General features: G+C 40.4%; 2 protein-coding genes across 2 annotated transcripts in view; one reads left to right on the top strand and one right to left on the bottom strand. All coding sequences in view use genetic code 11, as the record gives it.

Annotated features, from left to right (window-relative positions):
• Positions 1-825, top strand: part of EGR_08593 (hypothetical protein) — a gene marked incomplete at both ends in the record, with an annotated part of 1,467 nt that extends 642 nt beyond the window's left edge. Inside the window, one exon of the mRNA XM_024497842.1 lies at positions 679-825. Within this exon, the coding sequence (XP_024347763.1) occupies positions 679-825 (147 nt within the window). The remainder of the gene's footprint in view (positions 1-678) is intronic.
• A 10,319-nt stretch (positions 826-11,144) lies between these two features.
• Positions 11,145-14,295, bottom strand: EGR_08592 (Poly [ADP-ribose] polymerase 2; the record flags this gene model as incomplete). The annotated part of the gene is made up of 5 exons (XM_024497841.1): positions 11,145-11,269; positions 11,859-12,124; positions 12,456-12,556; positions 13,459-13,640; positions 14,163-14,295. The coding sequence occupies 5 exons, from the start codon at positions 14,293-14,295 to the stop codon at positions 11,145-11,147; spliced, it is 807 nt and encodes a 268-aa protein (XP_024347762.1).
• Between the last annotated feature and the right edge of the window lie 1,721 nt (positions 14,296-16,016).

Genomic DNA, 16,016 nt, shown 5'->3' with positions numbered 1-16,016 from the left:
TGCCACCCTTTCACATTTGAGCCACAGCTCTGAAAGGTGAATTACCCTTCGCAAGCCAAAGCCTCTACAAAAGTGATTGGTTGGGGGGTACTGATTGGTAAGTTGAAGTTATTAAAAAACAGGCTGTTAGGAGTTGATAGCACATGATCATATTATGGAGCCTAAAATTTAATAGCCTTGAGTGAGAACACGTCTGAGCAGCCATCGTATTCTTGCTGCTGGTCTCCTCGTGATCCAGAGGTTTGCACACGTCTCAAAAGTGTGCTTAGCGTAACAATCACACTCTAAACCTGAATATTTAGGCCTTCTTGCTTCATACTGAACCCAATCACATCTTATGGAAGATGTGTGATGGCGGGTAAACATGAGTCCCCAGTTTGAAAGCTCTGAAAGTCTACCTGTATATGCAAATTAAAAAGCATAATGTGTAAAAACTCAGGCATTTTTAACCCAGAATTATGCATGGTCAGTCTCTGACGCCACCTAATTGACAAAAATATGGAAAAAAAAATTTCTCATCCGTCTATCCATAATTGATGTTAATCATCGACGATGCGTAGGATAAACGTAATCAACGCTTAAGGAGATTGTAATTGGTTCCTAATGCACACTTAATTCTGAGTGCTGAGTACTTACCTGAGCAAATATTTTTTGAATTCACATATTCACTGTTGTCAGAAGCTTTTGCTGTATTTAAAAGTTTATTTAAGAACCTCAAATAGACAAGCATTTATCCGAATCCCAATTAATTCTACACCTCATGGCCTTCATGTGACCATTTCCAAGTTTTTCAGGTCATTTGTACTTTTAAATATGGACGAATAAAGACAGGGGCGTTTACTTTGGATTCAAAAAATGCACATTCTCTGCCTGTTGCTTCACTAAAACGAGGTGGTTTAAAATTGGTAATCGAAACTGGGAATGATAATTGCTAGTCACTGACCATTTTCACCTTCCTAATATGCAAACTTTTCTCTGTTTACATCTAGTCCATGTGTACGATTTGCGTTTTCCAGCAAGAAAACTACAGCGTCAAGAATCAAGGAGACTACAAGTGCTAGTTTTCTTGCCACTGCGAATAGTGGTGACAAAGTGACTTCTAGCTAACAATTTTTTGAGTAATGATGGACTTATCTTTGCTAAAAGTTCTGGCTAAATGTTTCATACCAGGTCACTTTTAGAAGTAGAGCTTACTTGCCAACTGCCTAGGTAGTAAATACGGACTCTTCAGTCAAATTACTACAGCGTAGGTGGTATAAACGTCAACAGAACTTTCCACTTCTTTACGCAAGATGAGTGAACCCACATTCAGGATTACTTATCAAATTCAATGTACTTTAAGGAATTGCTCCAAATGAAGCTGCTTTTATACTGAAAACTTATTTTTCTACCAAATTTATCGCAATTATTCAATTAACCATTTAATAGTGGACGCAACCGTGGTGTTTTCCACAGAAAGATTTAAAAGTGTATGCCTAACTTGAATTAAAGATGATTAATTTCTGCATTGGGAAAGAAGAAGAAAAGTACTCCTTCATTCGCATACGTTGCAGTCTCCTGATGATACCTCTTTAAGCTCCACGTGAAAAAAATCACCTTTACCTAATGTTAGACAGTGATATAATCATCGATTAAATAGGATGTGAGATGAAGCACTAAAGGGAGGTAGAAAAGGCCATGTCCAGGGATGTATGTCTTCTTAGCTTCTAAAAAATGCCCTTGTTTGTGTGGCTCATTATCATTAATGCGTGTCAATGAAGGTGGACTTTGGTGACAGATAAGTGAATATGGAGATAGGAGGCTCTCTGTAGATGTGGGGGTCGCAGAAGCAATATGCATACTGATGGAATCACTCCAATCCCACCTACAACGCAAATTCGTAAAACAGTTAACACCATGTGAGACGTGACTTCAGGCTACCTCATCCATTGCGTTACGAGTAGAGCTTAAATTAATATTTAGGGAAGACTAAAGGCAAAAACAGTGATGTAAAGGAAGAAATGTGAAGTTTTGAATCGTCCTTCTAAGAGATGTTCTTACAGACAACACCGGCATAGCCACTGCAACACTGTTGGTCAGTGTTACAGGGCTGTGTCGTCGGTCAACCAATCCATTTCCAATATAGGAAACAGAAAGGGGAGAAAACCGATTCAACGAATGTGCCATAAAATGCTCTATTATATTATCTGATCCATTACAAGCCTATGTTGTAGCAAAAAATGAGTTTATGTGTACTATCTTTGCTTATGACAGTCAAACATGCTACTTTATCAGTAAATATGCCAAGAGACACTTTTCCAATACCGCTTCCACCCTTGAACTTGGCTCCTTCAATTGCCAACATGAAACAATGGATGCCCATGGACTTCTCCCGCCTGCCATGGTGGCCCCAGGGTATTTCTCACCATCAACAACCAGTACGCCCAGCTCAGAAGTAAAATCCGACCTGATCATGCCTGATTCCCAAACAATACAGAGCTTTTCGTGATGGAAGCCCTGCTTGACCAGTAATGTATGGGTGCGGATTCAAAATGTCAAAAAATATACATTTAAGATCAAGACATTCTGAAAGAGCATAAATGATTGGACATGCTTACTTATTCTACAGTTTTTAAGCTGAGACTTCTTTGCTGATATAGATTTTTACATCGGGTAAACTAGGGCGAAAGCTTTGCTTTCGATGGCGACCTTGATGACTTCAGAGCGTGTTTCTGACTACTTATATTTCAGAGCAACTACGTGACCCCTAAAGAGTGAAAACGCTGAATTCAAAGGCTACTAAAAGCATTTTATCGAAAGTTAAGTTTTCTATGATGAATGGTGGATGGTGATACAGTTAGGAGAGGCAGTGTAAGCCTGTCCGGGAAATATCTAAAATTCCAACTTTCATAAAATTTTTCAAGGAAATTAGATTCTCGGACATTGTAGACTATTTCTTGATTTGGCCTATCGGTGCTTACTCCTCACTCGCCAGTATAAAGCAAAAGATGCCAAAGCAAATACGTGAAAACGGCAACTTTTCCTGATACTTTATTAATTCAGCTAGCAGACGCATGCTTACCCACCATACTCCAACATTTAATGTACTTGCAATATTACCGTTAAAAGAATTTGCCTTTCTTTTTAAGAGCCCCGTTGTTACTCATAGATATAGTGTTCCCTAAGTCTTGCCTTGATGATGCTCATTTCTGCACAAAGAAGCTCAAGCAATGGTGATTTCTACTTCGGTACGTTAGTTCCGTATTTCTCTTCTGTAGAGTGTCTCCAATTAGGGAATGTAGCTATTCCCGGTTGATGCTCGCCTTCAGCGCTATATAAGTCTGACACTCAAAATAGTTCAACTAGTCGTGCTTTTCAAATCACACAAGTAACGGCAAGAAGTCATTCCACGAGATATATTTTTCTATTTTCGCAATTCTTGCAACAAAATTTCTACTCTGGATAAGCTTAAATTGTGCGAAAATATTGTTAAGTTACAAAAAAAATGGGAGTAAGAAATGCTTGACTCGTTGAGGGACCTCTTTACAGAACTGAATGTCCTGCAAAACATCATGTTACCACAATCTACAGCTTGGACGCACACACGCACAAACACAAGCGGGCCGATCGTGGAGATAGAACAGCACGTTTATACATGTAGTTTTGCCCTACTGTCAGTCCTGAAGGACAATTGCGGTGATGCGACCGAGGCTACAGATGGCTCAAGAGTGGCCACATGGTTGAAGCAAGATGCAGGCATAACCCGTGCACTAGTCGCCCCCATGCTCAGTCATCCACGCCTGTAAATAAGGGCGTTGTCTCGATGCTAGCACGATGCGGACCACATCTTTCCCTGGACATTTTTATCTTCTTTAGGTAGTTGGGCGTTATAGAGGTGTTAGGACTTGACTAATTTACTACAGACTTGTGCTGGATTTTGAGGAGTACTGAATAGAAAATAGAAAATTGTAGTGATGATGAATGCTCTGACTGGTCTTCTTAACTAGCAATTATGCGGCTTTTTAAATTACCATGTTAGGGAAGTGTTTTTTCTTACAAATTATGCGAACGGAATGTTTATTTTTTAAGAAACCTATCGAATGTATAAGGAATACCTTTTTATGAGGAAAAACTGATACAAGTAAGAAAGCTTATTTGTAAAGTCCGTTCCCCATGCCTGCAACCGTGGGGATTATTAATGTGTGTTAGCTGTTTTCGAACAGACAACCTTCCGTAAGCCAACCACCATGAAACAGTAAATAACGGGCAACTACCAAGCAGTTACTTGCATCATGATTGTGCCCACTCCCATACTCATAGAAGATGAGGAGGTTGATAGATCGAAAACTATTTTACTAACACAATTTAAGTAGCAAATCTGTGGTCTGAATTCGCATACGTTGTTTTGAACGACCCTCATTCCTCCGATAATTGTGAGGCATTCGGTCTCCAGTCTAACTAGGATGTTCCTTTTAGATTTCTATTTTTCGTCCATTTTTCTTTAAATATTCAACACGATACAAACAAATGGACAATTTTAGTCTCAGATACCTGGAAAATAATTACACTCACTGCATGGAAACCTGCTAGTAGGAACTGGGAGAGAGAATCGTTTATTGAATAATATAAGAAATCTGGAAATGAAAAATTGGATGCAGGAATTCCATAAAAGATTGGGGGATTACAAATAAAGTCTAATGTGTGCGCAAAATCTTTTTTGCCATCCAGAGATTTTGTCTGGGTCACTGATCACGGACGTAGAAGCTAGTAGTAGCTCTGACTTTTCCGGCGCATGTTCTGTGATAGCTCTTCGTGACCTTAAGTTCATTTCTGGGTTGTACGAAATCATTTGATGCTGTTGTATATGACAGTAGAAACCCTCGTAAGACATGGGCATTCGACCCTACCTCACCTAGACTGAATAGTGCCTGCTTGAAGGCGTCGATGAACCTCTCCACTAATCAGTTGAATTTAGTTTAAAAGGGTGGGAAGCGAATATGTTTTAGGGGATGCTTACAGCAAACATAATCAAAACAATGCTACATAAAATTGGTTTTGCTGACTTCAAATAACGGCCCAGTAACCCAAATTGACAAAGATTTATCGCGGCAACTGTAGCGTGTTGGGTTTCGCAGGAGGAATTGCAGGCGCTGTCCTTGGCCAATTTGAAAAGAAATCTACTGAAACCAAGTGACAAAGCAAGGGTGGAGTATTGACCAAGGTTACTCTGATTGAGCCCAACGTGTTCATGTGTGGGAATATGGGGAACAACACATTTAATAGAAGGTTAACTTTCTTGAATTGGTTCGAATTTGTGCACCCAGAAATCTACCTACCTTTTAATCAGACTGCTTTAAAGTCATGATTCGTGATATGGAAGGCTAAGTCTTCCCTATCCTTCGACAAAACACGTCTTGGGAGCTATCAACTTATGCAAAGTTGAATATAACCACATCTGGTAAACTGCATTTAGATCGAAGGTATCCCCTATGGTACTACAGAATATGGTCAGTTAGACCATGCTGGCCGCTCTTGCAGGCTAGTATTCCAAATTATCTAGGTCTACGTAATCATTTTACGAGTCTTTGAAGTTGTAATTGGTTGCCTTGAGCAGAGACACGGTCAACGCCCATGTGGACCTATGCTACAGCTATCCGCACATTCGGATATCCCATTCAATATTAACCTTCTTTGATCTGCGCAAAAATGCATTTCCCTATTTACTAAACAATTCATTGCATTTTGAATGAGATTATTTTATTCTTCAGTGTAGACATCAGAAAAAGTAAAGTGGTAGTTTTTGATTTGTTAGCCTTTTAAAGGACTAATAGCAGATTTCACTTCCTGTTTCCAAATAACATAAACCAAAGTATGCCTTCAGTCTAATCATCAATGATGGCACTTTTAAATTCAAAATTTACCACTCATGAAGTTAGTTGTGCAAGTTATTTCACCTCGAAGTGTGATATATTCTGTGAACAGACCCTAACCATAACAAAGCGTCAGTAAATATCTTTAATAGGTAACACACTAGAAGACTTTCAATAAGAAAACAAGTGAAGAAAATGCATCAGAAGAATGTTTAGACCACACGCCTTAATTTTTCTCATGACCTGAATTTGAACTTTTTGTAACCAACAGAATTTGGATCCTGTTTAATAGTATTACTTTAACCAGGGACACTGGTGTCATTGATTTGGTTACATAATACTGCATTTATCTCAATCTGATCACAACCGAGGGGTTGCGACTGTGTTGTCGTTGTTTACTGCTGACATCAATTGTCTTGTTAATACTTTTTTGAAAGTTTGTTCTTTGATATGCATGACTCCGAAAGTAGTGACCATTATGACGCTCTCTAGAGGTTATGCTAACAGCAACAAATACCTGTCTTTCTAATGTTTAACGCCGACACCTGGCTAATAATGCTAATTGGTTTTGGTCATTTGGATCGTGGTTTACTTAGCCCTGCCACCAACGTAGTCACTTCTACCAATATCGACCATGAATACTGATGGAGAGGTGTTTCATCAAATAACCATGCAGACTGCATATTTACCGTGGTTATGCAACCCGCCGAAGAAGCATTATTTTCTTCGGGGAATTAGTGCTAAACAAGCCAACTTTAGGATTGTTTTAAAGTCAGTCACGCTAGTTTAAACGCACTTGGCGCTCTTTATTCCACCCATAAACTGCTCTAATAATTTCATCACCATAGTGACCAAATGGGCGCAAATACTTCTTTAAAATGCCTTGGCCAACTTACAGTCATCTCAAAATTGAGAGTGACCATGTCACTAAAATTACACTTTAAAATACGGCCTTTTATTTGGCAGTGGCGCTTTTCACCTACTCTATAGTAATGAAACTTGTCTGCGATTAAATAAAGTGACAACTATTCGACAAATTTTGCCGACATTCTGAACTACTAGCCCATCTCTCTGCCTTAGAACAGTGAAAAAATACTGCATCACATTCACATTTCAAGTCATTTGCTTGTATTCTCATTGTTAATGAACAAAAGTATAGAGAATGTATCAAAAATGCTGTTTCAACTTATAGGTACTTCAAAGCACAGTCATTCGCAAAAGCAAGAATTAAACCAGGATTGTCGATCGCTTTGACTGAAGAAATTCAAGAAGCCAAAACGGAGAAAAAGAAGGCATGACAAATGGAGTCTTGTGCATCCCATTAACTGACTTATTGTGCTATACTAATAGGAGCTGGTGTGGTTGTTTGACTATCGTTAGGTAGGTCGGCCGAAAAATTGTGTACATACAGCCAAATCGAGGCCTTGTTGAGCTCAACGTTCCAGGGTATGCCAACGACACATTTGCATACGAATTCGTAATTTCAAGTGGGTTTGCAGTATGGTGAGGTGAATGGAGCTATAGAGAAGAATGCCTGACTCCATGAACCTCAACCAAAGTGGAGAATAATTGTGACAGTTTGAGTAGGATTTGAAAGACACTCCGAATGCAGAGTGCTGAGTGACTTCCATTGTAGGCGGTAACCATAGACAACAATGACTTTAATGGAATTAGCGTAATTTTGGTTGTCTTTTCTAATACTTTTGGGAGTTGAAGGTATTTGCCGGTCCAAAATCACCCACAAAGTGATATTTGCGATGTTCAAGAGGAGTTTTTCTTCCACCTTCACTGTCTGTTCCCGAATCTCCCTCTTCGATGCTTTTATACTTGTTATGGTAGGCACTCCCACCGTAGTAGTTACCTTCCATGCTTTCCGATGATGATGAAGAGTGGTGAACATGTGGACGAAGGGGAATCTCTATGACACTGTTAATGGAAAGTAATTAGACAGTTACAAAACACAGAGACAGTCCGATAGACAACCTACTCTGAGTTTGCATCAATTGAGTGCATGCTGTCAAATCCATCATTCCTGGCGAGTACATGAGAAAATTGACTCTGAATGTGACCTTTATTCACCATTGGTATGCTCGGTTCTCGATAAACACCACTAAAGGGTATATGACCATGGGTTACATTAGGCGGTTTAGCCACAAATTCGGGACTGCAGTATTTCATAATCATGCCTCGACGAATACACTTGAGCAAACGGTTGGCTTTGTACTTGACCAATAGTAAATATCCCACAGTTAGAGCAAAGATGAGAAGAGAAAAACATACAGGAACGATTATGTAGATGTAATTCATTTGTTGAAGCTGCAATACAAGGTGTAGGCTTAGAAGATTGGCTTCAACATCAACAATGAATTTCTAACACTGTGAATGGTAAAAGATCAAATGAAGTCAAATGAGACATACGATATAAACTCATTAATCGGCCTAATTAAACCAATTATTGCAGGAAAAATTAAGGGGCAGCCATATTATTAAGGACTGATGGAACCCTCCAGTAAAATGTAAAATAATTATTAACCCTGACACCACTGGAAAAATTAGTCGATAAAAGCCTATTCATAGAGACTACCACTTGATTGCAAATAGTGAGTTATTTAAAATCAAAGTCTGCAATCAGTTTACCTAGGGGTATCTAGGTGTGGAAATTTTAAATTACTTAGAAAGTAGTAAATAGTTTGACCTTTGTTTATAAAAATCACACTGATCAAGGTGTCAGTATTGCGCCTTTATAAGTAAAAAACAGCCGTACTACTGGGCTGCAAGCAGTACTCTTGACTGTGTATAGGCAACTCATCGAACAAAGTGGAAATGCATAATATTAAAGGACTAACCTATTTTAAGTGCGCGGTATTTAAGGTGGAATGTGTAGGTCGAAGTAGTGAATCAAAACGCATTTGCGAAATTGATAGAATAGTGTTACTAAAGAATTGTTCACAAGTTACTGCTGTCGTCAATTTTGGCATTAAATATTTGCTTCTTTGTGTGTGTTAAATGCCTTTGTCACACATTCAATGTTGCAGAGAGCACCTCATTGCAATTACTTTGTCGAGTTATAAATTCACAATGATTAAGACCAAATTCTTGGCGTAAAAATCTTAACGCATCTTAGTGATAATCGTAACGCCAAGTGCCTTATTGGTTAATTTATGTTGGACAAGTTAAAATTAGAAGGCTTTATTGGATAACCACACGAATTCGGGTACGTCAGACAGAAACAAGGAACTACAGATAGCTTTGTACATTTCTACATCGGTCAAATAACGATCGCAAATACATGACTTTCCCTTGATAAGGCACAAGGTTGCCACAAACCACACTTTCATGTGACGCTTTTAAGTGTGCGACTGTGCAGATAGGCAAGGGCGGCTTCTGCTGAGTTACCACTTAGGGCAATGAAGAAATGGAATTTCAGAAAGCAGGACTTGGGATGTGGGTAACATGTATTCGTATGGCATAACCACTACTCTCACGCATTTGTAGCACCCGGAATGATCTTGTCCTTTTATATAGCATTTGTATGCATAAATTTATGGCCCGTGTGATATGGATCGACAACGAGAACTCAAGGAAATTGCAAATTAAGTAGTTTTAGAGTGGCCGAAAGTCCAACCTCTGTGTTGGATTTTCTCAGACATTTAAAAAAGGATGTAAATGGTAACGGTATAGGTATTCCCAAGAGTGTTACCTTCAGGAGCAGAGAACAAACTCACACCCACCTGCTTCTATTCCCACCTTTTGATTTCTCAAGCCTTTGTTCCTCTATGTAGTTATGTGGTTATCAACAGTCTAGTCAATATTTCTAGGCAAAAATCTTTATAAGACTTGCGGGTAAACTCAAAAAACTGGAATATCCCTTTCTTCTCTCCTAAAGTACAAATTTAAGTCTTCTCGCTGATAATAGAGAACCATCAGTCATAGCCACGACGTGAAAAAGTCTCAGTAAAGCCATTCTTAGTGCAGTTGCTGGCATTTCATCCATAGGGAGGATAGCATCACTCGATCAAATGTCTAATGCCGTATCCAGCAGGAGCATATTTCGCACCACTTCTGACTCTCTCAATTGGAATGGTCGCCTGCACTGCCGCATTACACATCACCCTCTCGTTCAAATGCATGGACTTGTTCAACTTAAAGCCAGTGGAGAGGGGCTCACACCTACTCATTGGGGGTATACTTTGACCAACCCATCAATACTAGCGTGCAAGCACCATCCTTGCCCAAACGCATGTCACGTGCCATCGTCACCAAATTTAGCGCCCAATGGAAGTGGAAATAGCGCAACTCTGAGAAATGGGCGTATGCGATCAACGTGCGGAAATTGGAGGCATTTGACGAAAATCCTATCTCCGTTCTTCAGTTCAAATGAACTGGTTGGTCAATAAAAATTGGTTGTACCACTTCCAAAACCAGGGACACCAAGAGGTAAATGGGTTGCGACAGAATTTTATAGAATGACAACTTTAATTCTACCAGGTAAGCAGAATCGGATTACCCCCTCTTACACCATTTTTCATAGTACCTTCAAATAATGAAAAACTAAGAGACATCAAAGTCTATCGCATAGTTAATACGTTAAGGAGCTTCTGCTGCTAACAATGAGATCTTATGAGTCAAGAAATAAACAGCCTCACTGAACTAAGCAGTGAAACAATCTAAGTGGACAACCGGGTTCGCTCTACTTGCCATGACTCCGACGATGCAGAAATTGTACAAACAGAAAGCGTGGAGTTAGGTGGGCAAGAAGGAGCTCAACGCCAATGTCCCTAAAACCCAAATGGTCTTCATCAGTATTATTAAATTGTTTACAAAGCGTATAAGCTCGAGCCACAGCCAAAAGACTTAACAGACATTTCGTAATACAAGGCTTCGAGAGATGTGAGTTACGCAGAGCACAGCAAAGGGTGTGTGATGCACACTCAAGGACAAGTGGATCTACTCTGCATGCCCTCACAAGTTACAACATATGAACAACACAGAGATCTCTTCGTTTACCTAATAAATTAGGAAACTGCGCTCATCATTACATCCATGAAATTTCGAGAAATCACAGTTCCTGCCCATGGTAGGGATTTGGAAGAATAATCCACTCTAGACCATTGACACATAAGAATTCGCCTGCTCAAGCCCTTTAGACAAAGTTGAATGCACCACTACGAACTGTGAAGACGAAATTGAATGAATGTGGCTTTTACTATTAATGGTATTCATCATGCCAGTATGAATGCAAAGTTGACTCAGACAAGGTAGCGCTGTTTATTTTGACCAGTGCCTATAATGCACTCATTGTGCAGAGGGTCGCTTTCTATCTCCGCAGAGGTCACTGGCTGACCAATGGGATAAATAGGCAACGCCGATCTTTGACTCCTTGAAGTGCGTCTCCACATTCGGTGCGGTTGTGTCCACACCTTTTAAAGTGATAAAAATTAATTACTTCAATAAATTTGCTAGCTCTATTTACATACAGCCACGGCACATTATGGTAGTTCTTTAGCTTCTGAGAGCAGTTGCTTGGAAAAAAGTAGTAGTGCCTAAAAATAATCCTGGCTCATGACCGATTTGACAGGAACGAAGTGCATTATGCCGAACAAATCCAACAAAAACTTCCTCAAAATAAATTTTTACCTGTCAATTTGAACAAAGTGGTTAGGGCCGGCGATAGGAAATAACAAAAGTATGGGTAAAACTTCAAGTGTTTAAATCCGCTTTTTTGGCAGGAAACGACTTTTCTCTGACATCACTATTTTTTGATAAAATTTGAGAAAATAAGAGAAACAAAAATGTAATAAATTTATATCTTACTACCTGAGAGATTAATACCTCTCAGTAAAAATACAAGGTCACAATCTTGAAGTTTTACCTCATATTTGTAGGCATTTTGACAAACTAAAACACAAAACAACTGCATATGTTGAAATCAAAACATGCCACGTATGATTTTCAGGTACGCACAATAGAGAAGGTCATGTAGGTGTAAAGGAGGGAAAATCAGCATACCTTTCGAGCAAAATAGCAGCTTAGAAAATGGACAGTGACCTATGCGAATGCCAATTTGCTTAGAGAGACGAGAGACATCGGCAGTGAAACAGTCGTGCAGTCTACCGAGAGCCACTTCACAGAAGAGAAGGCAACTCTGGGAGGCACTGGGTGAGGTATAGCAGTAATTAGCAAATTTGCTCGTCATATCAGAGAGGTACACGCCCTTGCCAAACATATAGCCCGTCGAAAGCGCCTTGGTAGGCGCTATTCGTACCCCTTGTGCGCTGCCAAGTAAAATGGGATGTAGAGCGCACAAATAAGAAATTACGGCTACTTGAATGGGTGTAAGCAAAGAGGGGGAAGGGAGCACCCACAAAGTGCCTACCCAGTTTTTGCGGTGAAAATCGCGTTAGAGTATCATGCGGTTGTCCAGCGCCTTAGAACGCTCCGTCTCCACCTCCTGAGATACTGAGAAAATGTCTACCATCTCCAGGGTGTAGCTGAAACGCGTTGGGGCGTGTGAGTGGCAAAAAAAACTCCGTGATCAGTTCAAACTCCTCCAGGTCCCCATGAAGGGGCTGACAGAATACTCAAAAAACAGTCGATATTAAGTACCGGACATTAAACTGATTGGCAAGGGTAAACATACAAACTTCGATTCGATTCTTCAATTTCTTAGAGTGCTCATCAAGAGGGTTGACGTTGGAGCCACCAGTCTTCGTAAGGAAATAGGGCACTTCTAGCTTCAATGGATCACCTAACACTGGAGAGTTGATTCAGATCGCCTTCGCACTGTCCGACAGGGGTGGCACTTTCAGGCCAAAGCCGTGCGAAATGAGCGCGTAAAAGCGCGCTGCGTCACCAATCAAATGCCTGGCTAGCTTCTCAATCAGCTTTTTCGAAGCTAGAAGGATAGAGATCGCTTAAAACACCATAGGCCTCCTGAATCTACATTCGTGATGTCTTCCCTAGTATCACTTTCCCAACATCAATATAAAAGGAAACAAGCTATAGACTGATGTTTTTTCGATGATTGAAGAAGTACCTGGGACATTAAAACGGCAATAAGGGGGTGGCATGATGCTGTCCATCTTGGTATCAAATTCTTCCAGTTCATGAGAAAAAATGTGGCAGAGCATTTTGACAAAATTCTAAGGGAAGTAATCGGGGAAGTGCTGCACAGCGGCGTCGAGACTGACAAAATGCTCCACCTTCGAGCCGCCAATATCCGCGCCGATGGCACCCCATGCATGGAAAATTCAATGCTGACGTGGTTTCTTGTCCGAGAGCAGAACCCGCGATCTAACAGTTATAAAGTTAACCGTTACATATCACTCAACTATTAGCAAAAAATATCATCACACATATAGATTCTGCAACAGCACCCGTTTCAATATTGGAGCCTTTCATATTTCTACTTTGTGAATAACTATTAAGACCGAAGGTTTGGCGATGGTTAATTGCATTTATTTATGCTTAATATTAAGCTGAATAAACTAGTTGCCTAAATGCACAAAGACTACTGATCTAAGTAACAAAGTTGCCATTGAATTTTTGGAGAAGAGGAAATGAGGAAGGGAAAGGAAACTGACTTTTAATAAAAGTTGGAGCTGCGGACAAGGTCGACCATGTCTAGAACGGCGGAGAGGGAACGATAGTGAGCATCGCGAACGACGCTGACGTAGTACTCTAGGCCCCGAGTGGAATCCACTACGGCACCAGCTCTCACGCGCATCGGCCGCAATGCATCGCTGCCACCTTCCACCGCCGTCACAGCCTCAGCTCTCCGCTTTCGCCCACCTAAAGGAGGCTGTCAAGAGTAGCGATAACACCTCCCAAAAACTGAGGGGGGTAGATGGGGAAAATCATGAAAACCCAATTCTGCCGAGTTAATAATCCGGTCCGTACCTAAAAAAAGTTAACGGTGAAGGGAAACGAGCAAATCTCCTTATCATACCCATATTGTGGGGAGCAGTAAGGAGTTCAATACCTCAGATCCTTATAAATTCCGCTCTTTGCCGATAGTGCTAAACTGGCCTGTGAGGAACTCATAAGACTGTAGTTGGAATTTTAACCATCAACACATGTTACCTAGAGCATTTTTCAAGGACTAATTTTATCCTGGAGACTAACTAGCACTCGGAGCGTCCCAAGTTGAACCAACAGAGTGACGAGTGGAACATACGGATTCAAAATGACATATATCGGGCCCAAAAAAACACCAGACAGTAAAACCGTCATTTTTGAAATCATTACGAACTGTGCGTAAGGATGCTTATGAATACCTGTCTAAGGGTAGAGAAGGAACACCAGTGTGTTAACGGGGAAACATATTTCCCATAGAAGCCGACACTGACCCAGTCGAGTTCCAGACGGTAGCGAGTACAGCTTCGGCGATTAGTTGTTGAACGTCTTTGGCAGAAGAAGCCTTAGCTGGAGATCTATCGAGAATCATGTTGCATTCTGCCACTTCTTGCGCACGTCACCAATTTGCGTTGTCTCCACAGCTGACAAGGTTGTCACGATTATGGCCCCCGCGTGTTACCTATGAAGACAACAGGTGAGGTGATGCCACATCAAGTATTCGCGGTCGATGGACAATACAGTCGATATTCTCTTCCTGGTCTGCCGATGAAAAAGGCACACCATTCCTACGTCACTTCTTCAAACAGAAACTGAAATTTGAGTTAATCGCACGTTACATGAGTGAAGCTAGTTCCGTTAATGAACCTACGATTTACCGTCGGGTTTAAGTTCCAATGAAGGGTTTGACGTGTGAGCACGAAAAACTGTTAACGGGTTGCAAAAGTACATCATTTTGGATATCTTCAGCCTTAAAATGGGTCCAGGATGAGAGACCCGAGATGATGGAAGAGGAGATTCGAACTTACTACAGAAGCACCACATACATTAGCGGCAGCAGTCCTGCGTTACTAGTACTCCACAAACGTTATATAATTTAAAAGAAAGCAAGGTAGACCGTAAAGAAACCGGAATGAAACAAGTAAACTACAAGTGAAAACGCCTTAAAACCTGCTCTGATCTTGAACAGGCCCTTGACCAATGCATTTTAATTTTTCAGTAAGTTTTACGAAGAGGAATAAAGTACTGCTGTCAAATTCCCAAACGTCTTCAAGAGCCGCTTAGTATAAAGAAAGTAAAACGATAAAGCAATCCGATAATGATACTTCCATCGAAAGAAGTTACAAACGATGGGGTAGAACAGGGTGATATGTGAGGGAAATAGTCTGCGGCATCTTTAATGCACAATATAATCGTCATGTGTAATGCATTTTTCACTCCAATATTAGATGATCCTTTAAAGTAGATTAACAAAATTCAAACTAAAGCAGAAGTTTCTCAAGTTCAAGCTCCATACTCTATATTGTATTGATAGATGGAGTTCTTGCACAGCAAACTAATAAATTCCAGTCTCTAGGAAAGGGTAAAGCAAAATACAAAAACGAGGCTCAGTAATAAAGACACTCATCACAGTGAGAAGTAAACCGCCAGTGGACCTAACGCAGGTGGCGCTGAGACATCCTTAGGAAGGGCCCACGATCGAGGAGTAAGTATAGACCTGCTATCAACGTCCTTATTAAATGCCTTGGCAGACAAACATGCTCACGGTTTGCACTTCTATACCTTCCTAAGAAAGATTATCACTGTGGGTACCATAGTTTTTCCTTGCTATATACAAGCCTTAGAAGTTCCTTACCAGTCTTAGAGTAAAAAAGGCCACCCCTACTCACCAACAGCATCACTTGTACCACAGAACTAACAAATTTAATTCCTGCTCAAAAAACAAGAAAAAAGATTAAGATTAGGAATATCATCTATCCATTTTCATTCAAATCCAAGTGAACTATTTTCGACATGACTTGGTGCAATCAATCGTTACAAGGCAATAGACAACACTGCACTTATTTGTAACCATGAACATAGGTAATGAAATTTGGTCCCGTTCCATAATAAAAGCATTGCAGAAAAAAAAGTGATAGGACAAATATTCATCGGATATGAGGTATGAACTCAGAAGTGTTAAACAAATGAGATAAACAAGACACTCAAAACATACAGGAAGGGAACGTCTTGGTACTCCCTGGGGACGCAGAAGGAACGACGAGCAAGAGAAGCGGCATTGGTTGGAGTGGGAGAGAAGAGACAGGGTGCCCA

This window comes from Echinococcus granulosus (assembly GCF_000524195.1).
Source record: "Echinococcus granulosus chromosome Unknown EG_S00111, whole genome shotgun sequence".
NCBI classification, from domain to species: Eukaryota; Metazoa; Platyhelminthes; class Cestoda; order Cyclophyllidea; family Taeniidae; genus Echinococcus; species Echinococcus granulosus.
Note: the sequence above shows the minus strand (reverse complement) of the source record. Positions and strands in the feature narration are given on the sequence as shown.